The 19,810-nt window shown below is 46.3% G+C and overlaps 1 protein-coding gene across 1 annotated transcript; it reads left to right on the top strand.

Moving 5' to 3' along the window:
* Positions 1 to 17,579: 17,579 nt before the first annotated feature.
* LOC118408892 (zinc finger protein 525-like) lies at positions 17,580 to 18,499 on the top strand. Its single transcript, XM_035809752.1, has one exon. It carries the CDS (start codon positions 17,672 to 17,674, stop codon positions 18,497 to 18,499), a length of 828 nt encoding a protein of 275 aa, XP_035665645.1. The 5' UTR covers positions 17,580 to 17,671.
* Positions 18,500 to 19,810: the final 1,311 nt, after the last annotated feature.

Below are 19,810 nucleotides of genomic sequence, written 5' to 3' on the forward strand. Positions count from 1 at the left end.
GGAGTGTCTGGGTTTCCTCCTACCCAACATTTCTCCAACTTCTGAACTCATCTAATTTTCCTGTCGCACTCGTATTAAAACTACAAAACCAACTATAATAGCTTTGGCGGTTCGCCAAGCACGAGGCTATCTCGACGTCAAATCTACATTCCTCTTGGCGTCGGCTCTAATGAGGGTCGAGCTCTCCAACCCCTACTATTTGGATTAGGAAATGCAAACGTAAAACTTACTCAGCTAACATCCCGACCCGGGGCGAATAACTTCCGATTTGAAACTCTAGGCAACGGAGTTAATACTGCTATGATTAGTTGCCTCCTTCGATTAAACTTGAAACTAGCTAAGTAAACCCAGACTTCCTCGCGTACGGAACCTAATTCTATTCACGGTATATACATCATGGACACGCCTCCTACAGCGACTGTATCTCTACTGTATCCGTCATCCGATTATATCGTACAACAAATTCACTGGGGCGTCTAATTACAGTTGGCGTGGCATATACAGCCATTACCACCGGATTACCATACCAATTTGGTGGCTTGGCTCGATTCGATCGTTTTGGGTAGCGTTTCACCTGAGTTCCCGTGACCTCGGTGGGGGCACCAGATGTTACCTCTTTACTAGTTTCTACTTGGGGCACGTATAAAACTGCTGGCGCTGCCTCTCCATCTCTACGCGATGAAGGATGGGTCACGCCCCGAGATGGCAAGGCCTGTCCTTCTGCATTATCGCCAGCCAAGGTCTCAGCGGGAGTGCTAAAGCTCACCTCTCCCTGACTTGTGGCTGTTGTGACATCGTTTTGACTATCTAACTCTGGATTGTCCGCATTATTACTCGGTTCTTCGTCTGCAAGGAACCAGCCGGGATTTAATAACCAAAAACCAAATTCCTCTGTATCCCCTCCCGCTGAATCGTTAATTTGGGACTCTGTCGCGTCTGCCCTCGCGCGTAGTCTCCTAGCTCTACGCTCTGCTCGCGCACTGGGCTCCGTCCCGAAGAGGCAATGTGTTAACATGTCTCTATGTAGCTTCCGTATCGGACCTTTACTGTCTTCTGATTGTACGACATACACCGGTATGTCTGGATTGGGCTGCTCTTTGACCACGTAGGGGACCTTTTCCCATCTGTCTTGTATTTTCTTCCTTCCTTTACATTTGCTTTTCACTAGTACCCTCTGCCCTGGTAGTAATGGGGCCTCTCTGGCTGTCCTATCGAACATCTTCTTACGCGCGGCGGCGGTCCGAGCCAAGTATTCTTTCGCCCGGGCGTACGCGTAACAATACCTCTGATGGTGCTCTCGAACCCAGTCATCGGGGATCGGTTCCCCGTCACTTTCCTCCGGATCTAACCCTAAGGTTAAATCGATAGGCAGTCGAGGGTGCCTCCCAAACATCATGAAGTACGGACTGTACGAAGTGCTGCTATGGGGGGTATTATTGTATACGCTTACCAACTCAAATATGTATTCAGGCCAGCGTCGCTTCTGATCTTTCTCTAACGTCCCTAGCAAGTCTAGCAGAGTGCGGTTTAGGCGCTCAATCTGACCGTTACCCATCGGGTGATACGCAGTTGTTGAGATTTTAACGGATCCATAGAGTTTACAGAGTTCTTGGATGGTCTCAGACTGGAAATTCGCACCTCGGTCTGAGTGCAAGCGTTGGGGGAACCCATACGGCAAAATAAAGTGCTTCCACAGGGCCTTGGCGGTGGTTACGGCCGTCTGATTCTTAGTAGGAACCGCCACGGCGTATTTGGTGAAGCAGTCCGCGATTACCAATACATGTTCGTGCCCACTGGACGACTTCTCTAAGGTTAGGAAGTCCATCGCTACCAGCTCCAACGGGGCTGACACCTCTATGTTAACTAATGGGGGCCTGATGTGTGGGACCGGCGTCTTCCTTAAACAGCAACGCTCGCATGTCCTAACCCACGTGGTCACATCTGATTGCATACTCGGCCAATAGAACCTTTGCCTCACCAACGCTAGGGTCCTGGGCACGCCCATATGCCCATACCTGTCATGTAGAGCGTCGAGGAACTCGACCCGTAAAGAGGCGGGGGTCACTAACTGTCTAAACATATCAGCTCGGCCCTGTCCCCACACGAATCGGAACAAGATGTCATCCTCTAAATGAAGCCGGGGCCACTGTCTTAAGAGGCGCCCCGTGTCTACGTTTTCGTTCGCCAGTTCTTTGTCAGTGGGACGTCTTTCTCGGCCCAGGTAATGAATCGCCCTGCCAATCATGGGGTCTTCTCGCTGCAATTTAGCTAGTTCGACTTTGGTACGACCCGCCCAATCTGACGGCGAGTCGTCCGGAACAGGGGGTTTCTTACGTTTCCGCACATTCTTACTGGTGGGTCTCGGGGTCACCATACTCGCGCCCAAGGCCGCAAGGTGGGCCTCCTGTGGTGGAAATCTAGACAGTACGTCTGCATTAGCATTAGCCTTTCCTGGCCGATACTTAACGTCAAAATTAAAACTGGATAACTGGGCCACCCACCGCTGCTCGGTGGCCCCCAACTTGGCCGTGTCAAGGTGTGCCAAAGGGTTATTATCTGTGTATACTGTAAATTCGTGTCCAAACAAATGCTCCTTAAATTTCTCGGATATCGCCCACTTTAATGCTAATAATTCTAACTTAAAAGAACTATAGTTATCCCAGTTCCGTTCTGCGGGCCTCAGCCCTCGGCTCGCGTAAGCTATTACCCTTTCTACGCCGTCTTGTTCCTGAGCTAGGACTGCACCTAAGCCATCATTACTGGCATCGGTGTACACAACAAAGGGTTTCGAGTAATCTGGGTACGCCAACAAAGGAGACGTCATCAATTTCTCACGAAGGGTATCGAAAGCTGTCTGGCAAGCTGGCGTCCAGGCGAAAGGGGTGTCTTTCCGCACAAGGTCATGTAAGGGGCGAGCTATCTTACCAAAGGACTCTACAAACCGACGGTAGTACGAGGCGAACCCCAGAAACTGACGAACTTGTTTCACTGTCTTGGGTATGGGCCAATCTCGCAGGGCTGCCACCTTATCGCTATCCGTGGCGACCCCGTCTGCACTCACTACGTGACCTAAGTACTTGACTGACGTCTGCAACAGATGGCACTTATTAGGCTTGAGTTTCAAGCCATACTGACTCAGACGGCTGAACACTAGGTCTAGCCTCTCCAGATGTTCATCGAAGCCCTTAGAAAATACAATGATGTCATCGAGATATATTAACAGAATTTCGAGATTCTGGTCTCCTAGGCAACGCTGCATTAACCTCTGAAAGGTCGAGGGGGCATTGCAAAGGCCAAAGGGCATACGTTTGAACTCGTGTAACCCGTATTGGGTACAAAATGCGGTCTTTTCTCTGTCCCCCTCGTCGACCTCAACTTGCCAGTATCCCGAGGCTAAGTCCAGAGTCGAAAACAGCTGTGCCCCGCCCAGCGCGTCAAGGCTTTCCTCGATTCTGGGCAGGGGAAATGCATCTCTGTGTGTGCGTGCATTCAATTTCCTATAATCTACACAAAATCGCAAACTCCCATCCTTCTTCCGAACTAAAACGACTGGTGCGGCCCAAGGGGAGCAGCTAGGCTGAATTACGCCCTGATCTAACATTGCCTTAACCTCGTGGTGAAGGGCAGGGGGAATCCGGCGGTACGGTTCCCTGGATGGTGGTGCATCCCCTGTCTGAATTCTATGGGTAATGACATTAGTATGGCCAAAATCATACTTATCCTTGGAAAAGACGGCCTTGTGTTTTGTCAATAATAACTGTAGCTTATCTTTCTGTTCGCCGGACAATTTTGTAACATCAATGTCAACATCCACTGGCAGTGCGTCCTTATCCGAAGTTACTGGACCGTCTGTCACCGGCTCTGCGTTTACAAATCGGGCGTAAGCTTCTACCCTATCGCCTAGTTTGACTTCGACCTCGAGTTCCTGTTCTGGCACTCGATCCACTAAAAATAGCTCCCCTAATTTGGCACGGGTTCCCAACGTGATGTCCCAATCCCCGACATTAGCTACCCGTACAGGGACACGTCCGGCCGTCACCTCAGCATAGCTGCGGGCTACAAGTATGGACTTCGGCAGAGTCCCTGGCTCTGGAGGCTCAACTAAAACAGTATAGGGGGCGCCGTCGGGTCCCGGGCGTGCCCTGCCAAATATAACCACCTCGTGACCGGCGGGAATTACTAACTTCTGGCGATGAGGTGCCCAGACGTACCCAACACGCCCGTTCTCCGCTGACGTAAACCGCTTGCGTTTTTCCTCTGCCTTCAAAGCCTGGGCCCACACCCGGGCCTCCTTATCTCCGCTGTCAAGGGTAAGGGGAGCTTCGGTGGCCCCTCCCAAGATAGATAAACACTCGCCTATAATATTCATCCCTAACACTACTGAACCGGCCCAGCTAGGAATATTTTCTGCTACTAGGACCCCCCGCTGTGGTATGACGTGGCCCATTACTTCTACGTCCATTTCTACATAACCTAGGAAATCCAGTTCTAGTCCATTCATCGCAGTCACCCTTACCCACGAAGTGTCACGGGACAAATCTTTCCCTTCGGTGCCAAAATTATTTTCGAAACAATCCCGTGCCATTATGGTCACCATAGAGCCTGTGTCTAATTAACAACGCATTTCTTTCCCTGCAAATTTTACGTTGGCCGTAAAACTCCCCCCAACCGTCCGTGAAGTCAGCGAGCTTACTAATCGCGGGGAGTTGTTAGTGTAACTATAAACACTCGCGGCACCCGAACCTATTCTACCTGTAGCTTGGGGCCTATCTTCGTTAGTTTCCTCCGTCCGGTGCCCCTCCCCGGCGGAGACCCCTAGTTTGGCGAGCCCTGCTGGCCGCCCTGCGGCGCTACGCTCTGACTGCTAGAGGACTCACTCGAGCCCCTCGGCGTACCAATGGCGGAATCCGGACGAGCGGCGCCATACTGGCGGCAATCGCGCCCAATGTGCCCGACCTCATCACACAGACGACAGATTGGCCGCCCGTCTTCGGCGTAGCGATACCTTGGGTACCGCTGGTCACGTTCGTTCGGACGGCGGTCCCATCCGAATCGATTTGGGCCTTGGCGCCCCGACCTAGCGCCACTAGGGCCAGGACGTGGCGCGTTATACTGCTCATACTGCTCGGGTCTACGAGCCAGGGCCTCGTTCGTCCGGATTAGGGCCTCGTTCTGCGCACGTAGTTCTCGAATTTCACGTCTTAGATCTTCCTGACCTTGGTAATATCTATACGACGTGTCCGCCGTCCCCTGGGAGTCAGTGGACGCGCAGGCGCCCCTGGAGCTAGCTTCTTTTACGGGTGATCGCCCCCCTGTAAGCCCCCTGACTTCCAGTCGGATATCCATGAACGTGCATTCGCGGCGTTGCCGGACATGCGCTTCTAGATGCCTACTCAGGTGCCTATCCCGAAGCCCGGCAATAAACTTATCGCGGAGGGCCCTGTCCTGGTCTGTTAATATGCCCGGCCGCTTCTGCTCTGCTCTGTGTGCTAGGCCCTGCAGAGCGAGGGCATAGTCGCGATATGACTCGTCCGGTCCTTGTTCTCGCCGATAGAACTCGGACAACAAGGTCGTGCAGGGAGCTGTGTCTCTATACGCGTCCCTCAACACGCGGATTATAGTGTCAATACTCGTCTTCTCCCGCGACGAGAGGCAGGCCACCTCACGTTTGGCATCCCCCTCTAAGCTTCGCAAGACTAGATGGGCCTGCTGCTCAGGCGGGGTACCCCACGAGCTGAACGAAATCTGGGCCTCCTCCCACCAGTCCTCAAACGAACTGGCGGGGTCCCTGCCAGAGAATTTCGTCAAATTTTTCTCCTGCTGTACCACGACCGTCGGCGGAGGCAAGGAGAGGACCGACTGTCCCAACCCCAGCTGTGGAGTCCCCGGTGCCCCTGGCAATGTAGGGGCCCCGTTCGGTAATTGGTGCCCGCCCCCCTGCTGTGAGGTGGAAACGGCCGTCGCCCCGGTAGCGGACGTAGCGACGGACTGTGTTTCGGACGGGTCCGCCTGCGATACCGTCACCGAGGCCCATGATGGCGTGGCCGAACCCGAGGGCACATAAATGGGAGTGGAGCCTCCCGCCTGACCATCTATCTGGCTTACTCCTGCGAGGCTAAAATCACTAATCGACGGTGAAGCGGGGCTGTCCCTTAAAGCAAAACGCGGAAATGTCACCACGGGCGTGCTATTCGATGCCCCCGCTACACTCGACGTCGAAGTGCGCCCTAGATATGCCCTAAGTTGCGCGGCTTGGGAGAACGGAGACTCGACCTCAGCAATACTTGGTTTGGGTCGGGTCGCGGGGGTTGACACCTTTACATCCCCTCCCTTGCTGGTTTCACCCCCTTTGTGCTGTTCCGTAGACATCTTACGATGATTTGCCGCCCTGTCTACTCTTTCTAGGCTCGCCTCTGACAGCCACGAATTTGGATCGATAACGCAAGAATCGAAACACGACAGAGGCAAAAAGTAACACAATCAACAAAAATACTCGAAGTCAAATAAACCGCGACCTGTCTGCCTCAACAGGCTATCCTATTTAGTTCCTTGCCTGCTCAACCAACTAGTACATAGATATTCCATAAAAATCAAATCTATCGTCAGGTACTACAACTGTCTATCTACGAACTGGACACTCTGGGGACATTAACGATCGTTACGGTACGCGTGGCCGCTGGCAGTGTCTCTTCGTTTGGTGGCAGTGCCACAAGTCCTACTCTCATAAACACCTCATGCCCAACATTCATCTCACCCAACCGGCGACTCGTCATCTGAAGCTCGTACGGGTGCGAAAACCACACTACAACATTTCTGCTTCCTGCGGAGAATTGAACTGCCTCTCTCTGCCTCAGGAATCGATAGCCAAAAGTCCTAGCGAACCCACACGCCCACTCTATGTCACTCTCGGACCCGTGTCTCAGCGGAATCAGTATGTTCCCAGCAGGTATCGACATTGGGGTACTTCATCTACTAATTTAATATTCGGGGCTCGCTCAAACGGGTACGCCGTTGTCGAAATGGGCACAACTTTAAGCCCTGTTTCGATGTATGTACTACAATGTATCCCCTTGCATTTCAATTCTGCCCATACGAACTTCAACTGGTCCGGGAGGGCAAACCAGTATACTTTGTGCTCGGACGTTTCTCCCAGAATTGTTTCGAACTGCTCAATAACGTGGAATCCCTTGTTTATTATCCCTATGTCTATCACCCTCTGTACTTCTGCGATATGTTCTAACGGCGCTAACAGCGTACTCCACGGAGCCAACGTCATTCACCTTTCCTATCACAATTGCTACCTACAATTTACAGCGGACCGGGCCAAGGCCGCATGGCACTCTGCCACCCCACAAAAAAGTCCACTCACCTGATTCTTGTTCTCTCGCCATGGTGAACTGTATCTCCTAGTCCGGCTTTGTCTTCTTCCCGTAACGTCAGGTCGAAATCCTGGTCGCTCGCGCCACATGTAAGGTAGCCAGGAGTAGTCTGCTCTCTGACGGTCCTCACGGAGGCCCTAGGACAAAGTCTCTAGAGCCACCAACTGCTGTGTTAACTCGAGTGAAAGGCCGGGGCCCGCAAAATGTTCGATCACCGGGGTTTATTCAGATCATCACCGACAGTTCCAGAAAGTCTCTGCGGTATGGTAGCTCCAGGGAAAGCAGGATGTAATTCCTACAAAGTTCCAGAACCGCTCAAGTCGCTGACAGATTGTTCAGGCGAGGCAGTGTGTGGCCCTTAGGCCCAAAAACTCTTGTTCTTGCTAAGTGTTTCCCAACTTTTATTTCCTAGATTTTGGTGTCCGCCTCCACCCAAATTTGGTCCGAAACGATATAAAATGCAATCGGCCATTGGTCAACATAAATCGGTTTTGGTATTTCTCATTTATCATTTTGAGTTCTTACTGTCAGTTTTGACGGACATTTCGAAGCAGAAATCGTGGTTAACTCGCTTTTCCTCTAATAAAAGTCCCATTAATAGTGAATTTGGCCCCAACCTTTGGATAATTGGTGATGGGTTCGTGTCCTTTGCAACCGGTAAATGTGGGATACGGGACTTCCCCAAATTGGTCCTCGCAATAATCAATAATATCAGTCAACGTCTTTGGAGCATGAGCAGTGTTCGACAAGTAGTTGATATCCAAAACAAACAAGGAACGCTAGGGACTTTCCCAAGTGCTACCGCCGCAGCTACTTAAGTACAAGTGACAGGTCCCGTGACCTCTATAACATATGTTCCCTTGACATACAACCTCTTAGGTTAACTATCTCCGTCGGTCCCCCGAGTACAGTAGGGCCGACGAGTTCCAAAGCTAATTCACTACAGGGGTGCTCGACCCGCTGTTCTGGTGGTAATCATTGCTTCCCGGCCACTCTAGAGAATAACAATGTTTCACGGTTACTTGCGGAAGCAACCCTACTATCTCACTAAATCTATCCTTACATTTTCCCAGCAGGCATACCTCTCTGTGATTGGTGACGAGACCTCGTCACACTTCAGCGCCTCAAATCGGTTTGAGAGCTCCATCTGAAATACCTCTCTAGTGTGGGCTTCCCTTAACTTCCTCCAATTGAACTTTGGTCTCCGACATGGTTTCCCTTTCGATGTACGGAGACTGGTGACGAGCAGTACACTTAGGATACGGTGGTTCGAGTCCAATTCTACTGAGTTGTAGGCTCTACAGTTCCGTAGTGAGTTCACCCACTTGCCGTTGATTAGAATATGGTCTAGCTGATGGGTAGAACCTCCTGGGTGCATCCAGGTCCAGAGACGACTCCTAGGGTGGGGGAATCTTGTCTGTGCTGGACGAAGCTTGTGTTCTTGGCACAAGTTCACTAGGCGGTCACCGTTGTCGTTTGTCACGCTATAGTAGCAATGGGGACCTGTCGCTACCGGATGGGATACATGGCTGTCATGTCCTATTCTAGCATTAAAGTCTCCAATAACAAGGTGTTTGTCATGCTTCTTTACCATCTCTATGTGGTCTTTGAGCGTACTGTAGAAGTCATCCTTGTCAGCTGGACTGGCAGACTCGGTTGGGGCGTAGATGACTGTGATTGTAAGCTGAGGATTACCATGGAACGTGACAGTCAAGATTCTCTCACTCACAGAGTTGACACTTTGAAGACACTTGTAGATGTGTTTTGAGACTACAAGTCCAACACCTCCAAGTCTTTGGGCTGTGGTTGAGCTATAAATAAGGACATAATTCTTGTCATCTGACCATAGTTCTTCGGTAGGGGATTGTGTTATAAGTCGGTGCTCCTGAATGCCAACAATGTCAACACCAGCATCGTTTAAGCCCATGAATAACTGGTGCGTCTTTCCTTTCTGGTAGAGTGTACGCACATTATAAGTTGAAATTACAAGTGGTTTGAAGGTAGATAGACGAGACATATCAGGACCAACAGTCTGTGATGACGTTCCAGGTTCCCGCTGGCCCGTCATAGGGTCTGGGTGAGACGTCTGCCTGGCTACCCTCGATCTAGTTTGTGGATAATTCCTCGTGACTCTCGTAATCGGGTATTTGCCAGAATGTTGGTTTCCTCCGCTCTGGCAACTGGACGGGTGATTGGCCCTGAACAGCTATATGCGGAGTGCCAAGTGTGACCAGTCTGACTATTCTGCTGCAAAGAAATCCAACTTGGACCAACATCTAACAAAACACACCGGTGACAAACCCTACATGTGTGGGGAGTGTGGGTACAGAGCGGCCCGCAAGTTTACCTTATCCGTACATATGAGAACCCATACTGGTGAAAAACCCTACAAGTGTGACCAGTGTGATTATTCTGCTGCACAGAAATCCTCTTTAGACTCCCATCTAATGAAACACACCGGAGAAAAGCCCTACATGTGTGGGGAGTGTGGGTACAGGACAGGTTGGAAATCTCGCTTATCCAAACATATGAGGACTCATACAGGAGAAAAACCCTACAAATGTGGGGAGTGTGGGTACAGGACAGCTGTAAAGTCAGCCCTCTCCATACATGTAAGAATCCATACTGGAGAAAAACCATACAAGTGTGACCAGTGCGACTATTCTGCCGCAAACAAATCCACTTTGAAGAATCATCTAGCAGCAAGGCATACTGGCGAGAAACCCTACATGTGTGGGGAGTGTGGGTACAGGACATATCAAAGCTCTAACTTATCCCGACATATGAGAACACATACGGGGGAGAAACCTTACAAGTGTGACCAGTGTGACTATTCTGCTGCACATAAGTACAGTTTGGATATTCATCTAGCAAATCACACCGGAGAGAAACCCTACATGTGCAGGGAGTGTGGATACAGGACGGCTCACAAGTCAGACCTCACCAAACATGTAAGAACCCACACAGGTGAAAAACCCTACATGTGTGGGGAGTGTGGGTTCAGGACAGCAAAGAAGTCTAACATATCCCAACACATGCGAACTCATACCGGTGAAAAGCCCTACAAGTGTGACCAGTGTGACTATTCTGCAGCACAGAAATCCCATTTGGACATCCATGTAACAAAACACACTTGTGAGAAGCCCTAGGGAGTGTTGGTACAAGGCAACACACATTGTTGAACCTTTGAACCTTTATTTATTCATAAAAGCTCAATTCGGCCTGTAAGCCGATTTTCAAATCAGAGCAAGGTGACTGTTTCGCCGCTTAGAAATTCAGGTTGTGTGTCCATTTAGAAAAAAAAAAAACGTTGGTAACATCTGACTCAAGTGTTACTGATTTTTTGTTCTAATTTACATGATAGGGTCAATCAGGGAAAATTTTATCCTTCTGCAACGCCAGAAAGATGGAAACTTAAGTCTTACAACATACTTTCCAGTCCCGGAGCTTTCATAGTTTATGGAGCTGTAGGGTAGTATTTTCCTTGGACCAGATAAAGATGATAAAGAATAGACGTGTTAGAAGATATTGCAAAATATGTTTATCAGTACAGGCTTTTTTTTATGTCTTTATTAGCATGAATCTAGAATATAACATAATGTGATTTTCTCAACGTTTGTGTCTCGGTGAACTATTTGATATCCAATATTAGCACTAACACACGTTTTTGTTACGTTAAAGTTTGGATAAATATGTATCCACTATTAAATGCACTACTTGTACACGAACTGTTGTATTCCATGATGTAATGCAGTTAGCAATGTGTGTATACAGCTGTATGTTTGACGTTTTCTGTGAGTTTTAACAGGACGGCTTAAAAAAGGCCTTTATGATTGAAACGTGTAACAATTCTGTTCATAATCGCCCAGCAATCTGGGAGGACCTTCGATACCGGTTTCCTTTTGTTAGTATCAACAATGCTATGTGAAAACATACTTTTTAACCATGAATTTCTCTGAGCGCGAATTGTGGGGTTTCATGTTCATTTATCAGTTTTGAGTAATAAAAGTTTTTGTTATACATTTGATATGAACGAGTACCTTTCATTGATTCTACATTATTGTTATACCGCAAAAAAAAATGAGGAAGGGATTTGCTTTTTGAATTCACATACAATTGTTCCTTGAAGTGACACTTGCATATATTGAATACCTTGTTGTAATTAGCCCTTTTGGTAAGAACTTGCCAATAAACTTTCCATTATAATGAATATGTGAAATGATGTAACAGAAGGGTAAAATCAGTGTATTGCAATCACGTTTAACACTAATTCCCAACCTTAAAAATAAGACTTTGATAATGCGAAGTAAGTATATAATAGCAATGAGGTCGCAATTTTACTACACGTTTATTCCTAGCGCAACTTCGTCCATCTGCTATCTGTTACTGAGGTCACGAGCCGGTTAATCAGGTTTTCACAACCTCTGGCCTTTCACCTTCGCACAACCACGGACGTGAAGACTGCACTGCGGTGTTTCCTTTGTACCAGTACGAAAGAAAGACGCGTTTTTTGTGGTACTTCTAGACAACACCGACGAGGTAAGAGTGTCAACCGCCTTATGAAATCTTTGTCTTTGTATAAGGAGTCCTAAGTGAAAACCTTTTATCTATCTTGAAGATATAATTTGCGATCGTCTGCGGATGGGTGGGGAGGGGGGCAATGCTCTGTGCACAGACATAGGACGTTCTATCACAGAAGGGAAACATGTTGTTCTTTCTCAGCTTCTTCTTCTCCAATCAAATAGAAAATCTTCACAACTAGACCTTGGAATAACTTGAAATTCAGTGAGTGGTAGGTCGTTGCATAAGGTCGCAGCCCACAGTATTTATCTGAAATCTGGAATCGCCTGTAAACACCGTAACGCGACAGCGGGGGATGAGCTTTACTATATGGAAGTATACTGAGTCAAATTTCAGGGCAAATATACAAAAGTAACGGTCTCCTCTGTCAGCACTGGAACACCAGTGCTGAAGTGGTCGTCAGCACTGGAACATCAGTGCTGAAGTGGTCGTCAGCACTGGAAATCCAGTGCGAAACCCGTTACTTTTGTATACTTGCACTTTCAGGTGGTATGTGTAAGGTTTTGATGTTTCTCCATTTGGTGTATAAATGCGCGTGACCTTTACAGCTGCCTGTCCCTGTGAGTCGGCTGCAGTTCTGCATGACCCCGCATGACCCCATTTTAAAGAGGGCTTTAAAAAAATTCAAAACGACAACTTGAACCTTTTCTGTTTTTCAATTATTTTGGTAGGTAATACCCTCGACTTCGACATATTAGTTTGTCGTGCTTAAAAACTGCACCCTTCTATGATTTTATCAGCGTCGATGTCAGTCACCTTGTGGTCCTTAACTTTCTATAGAAATCCCGTAGGCCAAAAACTGTGTTCTGCTACCATAAGACACCTGCATTTTGGTCAAGTGGGACGACAGGAATTCTAGGTGATATATCAAAGTGTAAGGCCCACAAAACAACATTCCCTGTCCTGACCATTTTTTTCAATTTGTATAGCAACGTCCAGACGGATTCTGTTTACTTTATTTTGGCTTTACCCTTTGGGTTTGACATATTAACTAGAATTCTGTGAAAAGGTTTATGTACTAATTAGATACAATCTTCCTTCAATAGAAAAGAAATGGCCAGTCCCAGCTGTGGAGGTTCACCTGAAGGTTTGTGCACTGACCACCCTGGGAACGAGACTGGAGGTCTACGTCCAGGCCACCCTGGGAACGATACTGAAGGTCTGTGCCCTGGCCACCCTGGGAACGAGACAGAAGAAGAAAAGGCATACAAATGTGACCAGTGTGACTATGCGACAGCACGGAAATCCAATTTGGCCCGACATCGAACAAAACACACCGGTGATAAACCCTACAAGTGCGACCAGTGTGATTATTCTGCTGCACAAAAATGTGCTTTGGTCATACATGTAACAAAACACACCGGTGAGAAACCCTACATGTGTGGGGAGTGTGGGTACCGGACAAACCTGAAATCTACCTTATCAAAACACATGAGAACTCATACAGGTGAGAAACCCTACAAGTGTGACCAATGTGATTACTCTGCTGCACAGAAAGCTAATTTGGACCTACATCTAACGAAACACACCGGTGAAAAGCCCTACATGTGTGGGGAGTGTGGGTACAGGGCAGCTTGCAAGTCCAACTTATCCAGACACATGAAAACTCATACCGGGGAAAAACCCTTCAAGTGTGACCAGTGTAACTATTCTGCTGCACAGAAATCCTCTTTGGACAAACATCTACTGAAGCACACCGGTGAGAAACCCTACATGTGTGGGGAGTGTGGGCTCAGAACAGCTCAGAAATTTACTTTATTAAACCATATGAGAACTCATACTGGTGAGAAACCCTACAAATGTGACCAGTGCGACTATTCTGCAGCACGTAAATCCACTTTGGAGGACCACATAACAAAACACACTGGTGAGAAACCCTACATGTGTGGGGAGTGTGGGTACAGGACAGCGAAGAAGTCTCACCTATCAAAACACATGAGAACTCACACAGGGGAAAAACCCTACAAGTGTGACCAGTGTGACTATTCTGCTACATGTAAGTCCAACTTGGACAGACATCTAGCCAAACACACCGGTGAGAAACCCTACATGTGTGGGGAGTGTGGGTACAGGGCAGCTCACAAGTCAGACCTATCCATGCACATGCGAACTCATACAGGAGAAAACCCCTACAAGTGTCACCAGTGTGACTATGTGGCAGCACGGAAATCACACTTGGACCAACATGTATTGAGACACACTGGAGAGAAATCCTTCAAGTTCAAGTGTGACCAGTGTGACTATTCTGCAACAAGGAAATCTTCCTTAGAGGACCACCTTGGATAACATACCCTGGAGAAACCCTACATCTGTGATAAATGCGGGTTCAGGGCAGCTACAATTTAAGGATGAACTGTCCGTACATATCAAAACTCACGCCACATAAAACCCTAGAAGTATGACCAGTGCGACTATTCTGCCTCACAGAAAGCCCCTTGGACATCCATGTAACAAAACACACTTGCGAGAAGCCCTACATGTGTGGGAAGGGTGGGTATGGGGCAAAAAACAAATCAGAGCAATATGACTGTTTCGCAGCACAAAAATCCCGTTGATATTTCCATTTAGAAAAACATGTTAGTAACATCTGACATTTGTTACTGATTTTTTTTCTGATGTATGTGATAGAATCAGATTGTCCTGAAAAGTTTATCCTTCTGCAACACCAGAAAGATGAAGATTGTAGTCTTCCAGCATGCTTCCCAGCCCCGGAGCATGTTTCATAGTTAAGCTGTAGGTTCATGTTCGCCTTGGAGCAAAATCTTAATATGTTGTTCTTAAAAACAGTTGTGACCTCTTATCGGATTAAGAATAGACGTGGTAGAAGATCTTGCAAAAACATTTATATCAGTACAGGCTTTATTTAAGTCTTTCTTAGCATGAATCTAGAATATAACATAATGTCATATTTCTCAACGTTTGAGTCTCGGTGAACTTATTTGTTATCCAGCTTCAGCGTTGGCACTAACACACGTTTTTGACACGTTAAAATTTGGACAAGTGTATATCTATTAAATGCACTACTTGTACACGAATTTTTGTATTCTATGATGTAATCCAGTTAGCAATAAGTATATGCTGCTGTATGTGGGCAGTTTTCTGTTACTTTTAACAGTACTCGGCTTTATGACTGAAACGTGTAACGATTTTGTTCATAATCGCTCAGCAATCTGGGAGGACCTTCGATACCGGTTTTCTTTTGTTGGTATCAACAATGCATTGTGAAAACATACTTTTTAACCATTAATTTCTTTGAGCATGAATTGTGGGGTACACTAACATTTATGTTCAGTTTTGAGGAATAAATATTTTATTATATATTTGATGTAAACGACTACATTTGATTGATTCTACTTTATTGCTATACTGTAAAAGATAAGGAAGGAATTCTCGTTCTGAATTCACGTACAATTGTTTCTGGAAGTAACAATAGCATATATTGAATAACTGGCAATTAGCCATTTGGTAAGAACTTGCAAATAAACTTTCCATTATACTGAATACGTCAACTGATGTGACAGAAAGTGTAACATCAGTGTATTGCAACCACGATTTATGGGGCCGCGTAGCACAGTGGTATTGTATTCGGCCCGTGACCGATCTTGTGCCCTTGGGAAAGGCACTTTACACGACTTTCCTCACTTAACTCAAGTGAAAAATGAGTCGTCCCTCGGATAGGACGTTAAATGGAGGTCCCGTGTATGGGGAGAGCCATACCCCATGCACGTTAAAGAAGCCCCACACGTGCGATGGTGCGGTGTGCGTTGGTGCAAATCCTTCTGTCGGGAGTTGGTGATTCACTTCAAATCACCCGGATGGAGGCCTGGCGACCTTTGTCTCGTATCAGCCACATGGTGATCTACATCATTCACCCGGACGGGTGTGTCACCCCGTAAGGGGCGGTATAACCCGCCGTGTGCGAACATGTGCGAACATGTGCAGGGTTAGCCCTTAGCAATAGCCTACGGCTAGTTGGGCAGCCCTGGCTGTTTGTATACAGCTGAACAAATAAAAAAATAAGAACTTGCAAATAAACTTTCCATTACATTGAATACGTCAACTGATGTTAACATAAAGGGTAACATCAGTGTATTGCAATCACGATTAACACTACTAGTAATTCCCATCCTCAAAAAGACTTGGATAATGCGTAATTTTACTACACATTTATTCCTAGCACAACTCCGTCAATCTGCAATCTGTTACTGAGGTCACGAGCTGAGGTAATCTGGTTTCTATGACCTCTGACCTTTGACTTCGCCAAACCGGATGTGAGGACTGCAGTGTTTGTTCCAGTACGAAAGACACGGTTTTTACGATACTTCTAGGCAACACGGACGAGGTAAGATTGTTAACCGCCTTATAGAGTCTTTATCCTTGTTTAAAGAGTCGTGAATGAAACTCCTTTATCTGTCTCGAAGATATAATTTGCGATCGTCTGCGGATAGGTGGGGAGGGGGGCAATGCTCTGTCCACAGTCATTTAAAAAAACACTAATAAATTACGCTAAAAAGCAGTTGATTAACCATTTGGATGTGATTTTCGAAACGTTTTAAGTGTCTAACACATACCTTTCATAAAGATTTTTATCAATATTATATTTTTAATACATCTGCCCATTCCTGGCGAAATGTTGTGGATGCTACCTGAAACGTCTGCCCGTTTCCAAAATTATATCCAGTTGCCTGACAAACTGCTTTTAGGCAAATCTGATTACCTGAATGTCTAACTTTCATTTGACACCTAAAAACAACATTACGATAAAATTTGTGGATATTGTTTTGAAAATGTTTAGCTGTATCATGTAATTTGCATACCAGAAGTCTGAAAACCAAGTTTGAAAGTGGACTATACAACGTTAAGTCTAAATGTATCACCATTCCCACAGAGGAACTAGGAGCCTGTAGCAACAACGTTAACATGGGCTACTTTAGTGAAACCAGAAAAAAACAACTCAGTAACACACATCATCATGTTACTGGGGCAGTGTCTACAAACAAACAAACAAACATCTATTCCATTGGGACAACACATTTGTCAAGTTTAAGTCTTTTCCATCTGTCATTTTTTATTCCCCAGCAGAAAAGCGATGGCTGATGCCAGTTCGGAAGGTCTACGTCCTTGCCACCCTGGGAACGAGACTGAAGATCTTGGCCCTAGCCACCCTGGGAACGAGACTGAAGTTCTTGGCCCCGGCCACCCTGGTCAAGAGCAGCAGCAGGGAGGGCCAGACAGCAGACGCGGGCCGGCAGCAGGACTGGGAAGAACCAGCTTCATGCCAGGAAACGTTCGATGGGAAGGTCAGGAAAACTGGCTCGTCATCACATCAACGGGTGGAAAGTCACATGCCTGAAGTCAATACTGAGAAGCCCTACATGTGTGGGGAGTGTGGGTTCAGGACAGCAAAGAAGTCTCACCTATCCCAACACATGCGAACTCATACTGGTGAAAAGCCCTACAAGTGTGACCAGTGTGACTATTCTGCTGCACGGAAATCCCATTTGGACCGACATCTTACAAAACACACCGGTGAGAAACCCTACATGTGTGGGGAGTGTGGGTACAGGACAGCTCGCAAGTCTCATTTGTCCAGACATATGAAAACTCACACAGGAGAGAAATCCTACAAGTGTGACCAGTGTGACTATTCTGCAACACAGAAATATCATTTGGACAGTCATCTATTGAAAGACACCGGTGAAAAGCCCTACATGTGCGGGGAGTGTGGGTACAGGACAGCTGACAGGTCTCACTTATCCCGGCATATGCGAACTCATACCGGAGAAAAACCCTACAAGTGTGACCGGTGTGACTATTCTGCTGCACAAAAATGTGATTTTGTCCGACATCTAACAAAACACACTGGAGAGAAACCCTTCATGTGTGGGGAGTGTGGGTTCAGAACAGCTCTGAAATTTACTTTATTAAACCATATGAGAACTCATACTGGTGAGAAACCCTACAAATGTGACCAGTGCGACTATTCTGCAGCAAGTAAATCCACTTTGGATGACCACATAACAAAACACACTGGTGAGAAACCCTACATGTGTGGGGAGTGTGGGTACAGGACAGCGAAGAAGTCTCACCTATTGAAACACATGAGAACTCACACAGGGGAAAAACCCTACAAGTGTGACCAGTGTGACTATTCTGCTGCATGTAAGTCCAACTTGGACAGACATCTAGCCAAACACACCGGTGAGAAACCCTACATGTGTGGGGAGTGTTGGTACAGGACAGCTCACAAGCCAGACCTATCCATGCACATGCGAACTCATACAGGAGAAAAACCCTACAAGTGTCACCAGTGTGACTATGTGGCAGCACGGAAATCACACTTGGACCAACACGTATTGAGACACACTAGAGAGAAACCCTTCAAGTTCAAGTGTGACTATTCTGCAACAAGGAAATCTTCCTTAGAGGACCACCTTAGAGAACATGCCCAGGAGAAACCCTACATGTGTGATAAATGCGGGTACAGGGCAGCCACAAAGGATGAACTGTCCGTACATATCAAAACTCACGCCACATAAAACCCTACAAGTATGACCAGTGTGACTATTCTGCCTCACAGAAAGCCTCTTGGACATCCATGTAGCAAAACACACTTGCGAGAAGCCCTACATGTGTGGGAAGGGTGGGTATGGGGCAAAAAACAAATCAGAGCAATATGACTGTTTCGCAGCACAGAAATCCCGTTGATATTTCCATTTAGAAAAACATGGTAGTAACATCTGACATTTGTTACTATTTTTTTTTGTTCTGATGTACATTATAGGGTCCAATTGTCCTGAAAAGTGTACCCTTCTGCAACGCCAGAAAGATAAAAATTGTAGTCTTCCAACATGCTTCCCAGCCCCAGAGCATGTTTTATAGTTAAGCTGTAGGTTCGTATTTTCCTTGGAGCAAAATCTTAATATGCTGTTCTTGCAAACAGTTGTGACCTCTTATCTGATAACGAATAGACGTGTTAGAAGATCTTGCAAAAATATGTTTATCAGTACAGTATTTAAGTCTTTATTAGCATGAGTTTGGAATATAACATAATGTCATTTTTCAATGTTTCTGTCTCGGTATAAAGTACTTGATATCCAGTATTAGCTCTAACACATTTTTGACACGTTAAAGTTTGGACAAATATGTATCCACTATTAAATGGTCTGCTGTTACATGGATTGTCATTGTATTCTATGATGTACTAAGTAGTAAGCAATAAGTATATACAGCTGTATGTGGGGAGTTTTCTGTGAGTTTTAACAGTAATCAGCTTTATGACTGAAACGTGTAACAATTTTGTTCATAATCGCTCAGCAATCTGGGAGGACCTTCGATACCGGTTTTCTTTTGTTAGTACATGTATGAACAATGTGAAAACATACTTTTGAACCATTCGTTTATCTGAGCGCGAATTGTGGGATTACGCTAACATTCATGTTCAGTTTTGAGGAATAAATTTTTCATTATAGATTTGATATAAACGAGTACCTTTGATTGATTCTACATTATTGTTATACTGTAAAAAATAAGGGAGGAATTTGCGTACTGAATTCACGTACAATTGTTCTTTGAATTAACATTTGCATATATTAAATATGTGAACTGTGAATATGTAACAGTAAGGATAAAATCAGTGTATTCCAATCACGATTAACACTAATTCCCAACCTAAAACATAAGACTTTGATAAAGCAAAGTAAGTATGTAATAGCGTTGAGATCATAATTTTACTACACATTTACTCCTAGCGCAACTCCGTCCATCTGCGATCTGTTACTGAGGTCACGAGCTGAGGTAATCAGGTTTTACAATTTTTAACCTTTCACCTTAGCACAATACCGGATAAA

Source organism: Branchiostoma floridae, unplaced genomic scaffold (genome assembly GCF_000003815.2).
Source record: "Branchiostoma floridae strain S238N-H82 unplaced genomic scaffold, Bfl_VNyyK Sc7u5tJ_490, whole genome shotgun sequence".
In the NCBI taxonomy this organism is placed as follows: Eukaryota; Metazoa; Chordata; class Leptocardii; order Amphioxiformes; family Branchiostomatidae; genus Branchiostoma; species Branchiostoma floridae.

Bases quoted from the DNA above. Each gene is read 5' to 3' on its own strand.
- LOC118408892 (XM_035809752.1), top strand. From the start codon at position 17,672: ATGTGCGGGGAGTGTGGGTACAGGACAGCTGACAGGTCTCACTTATCC.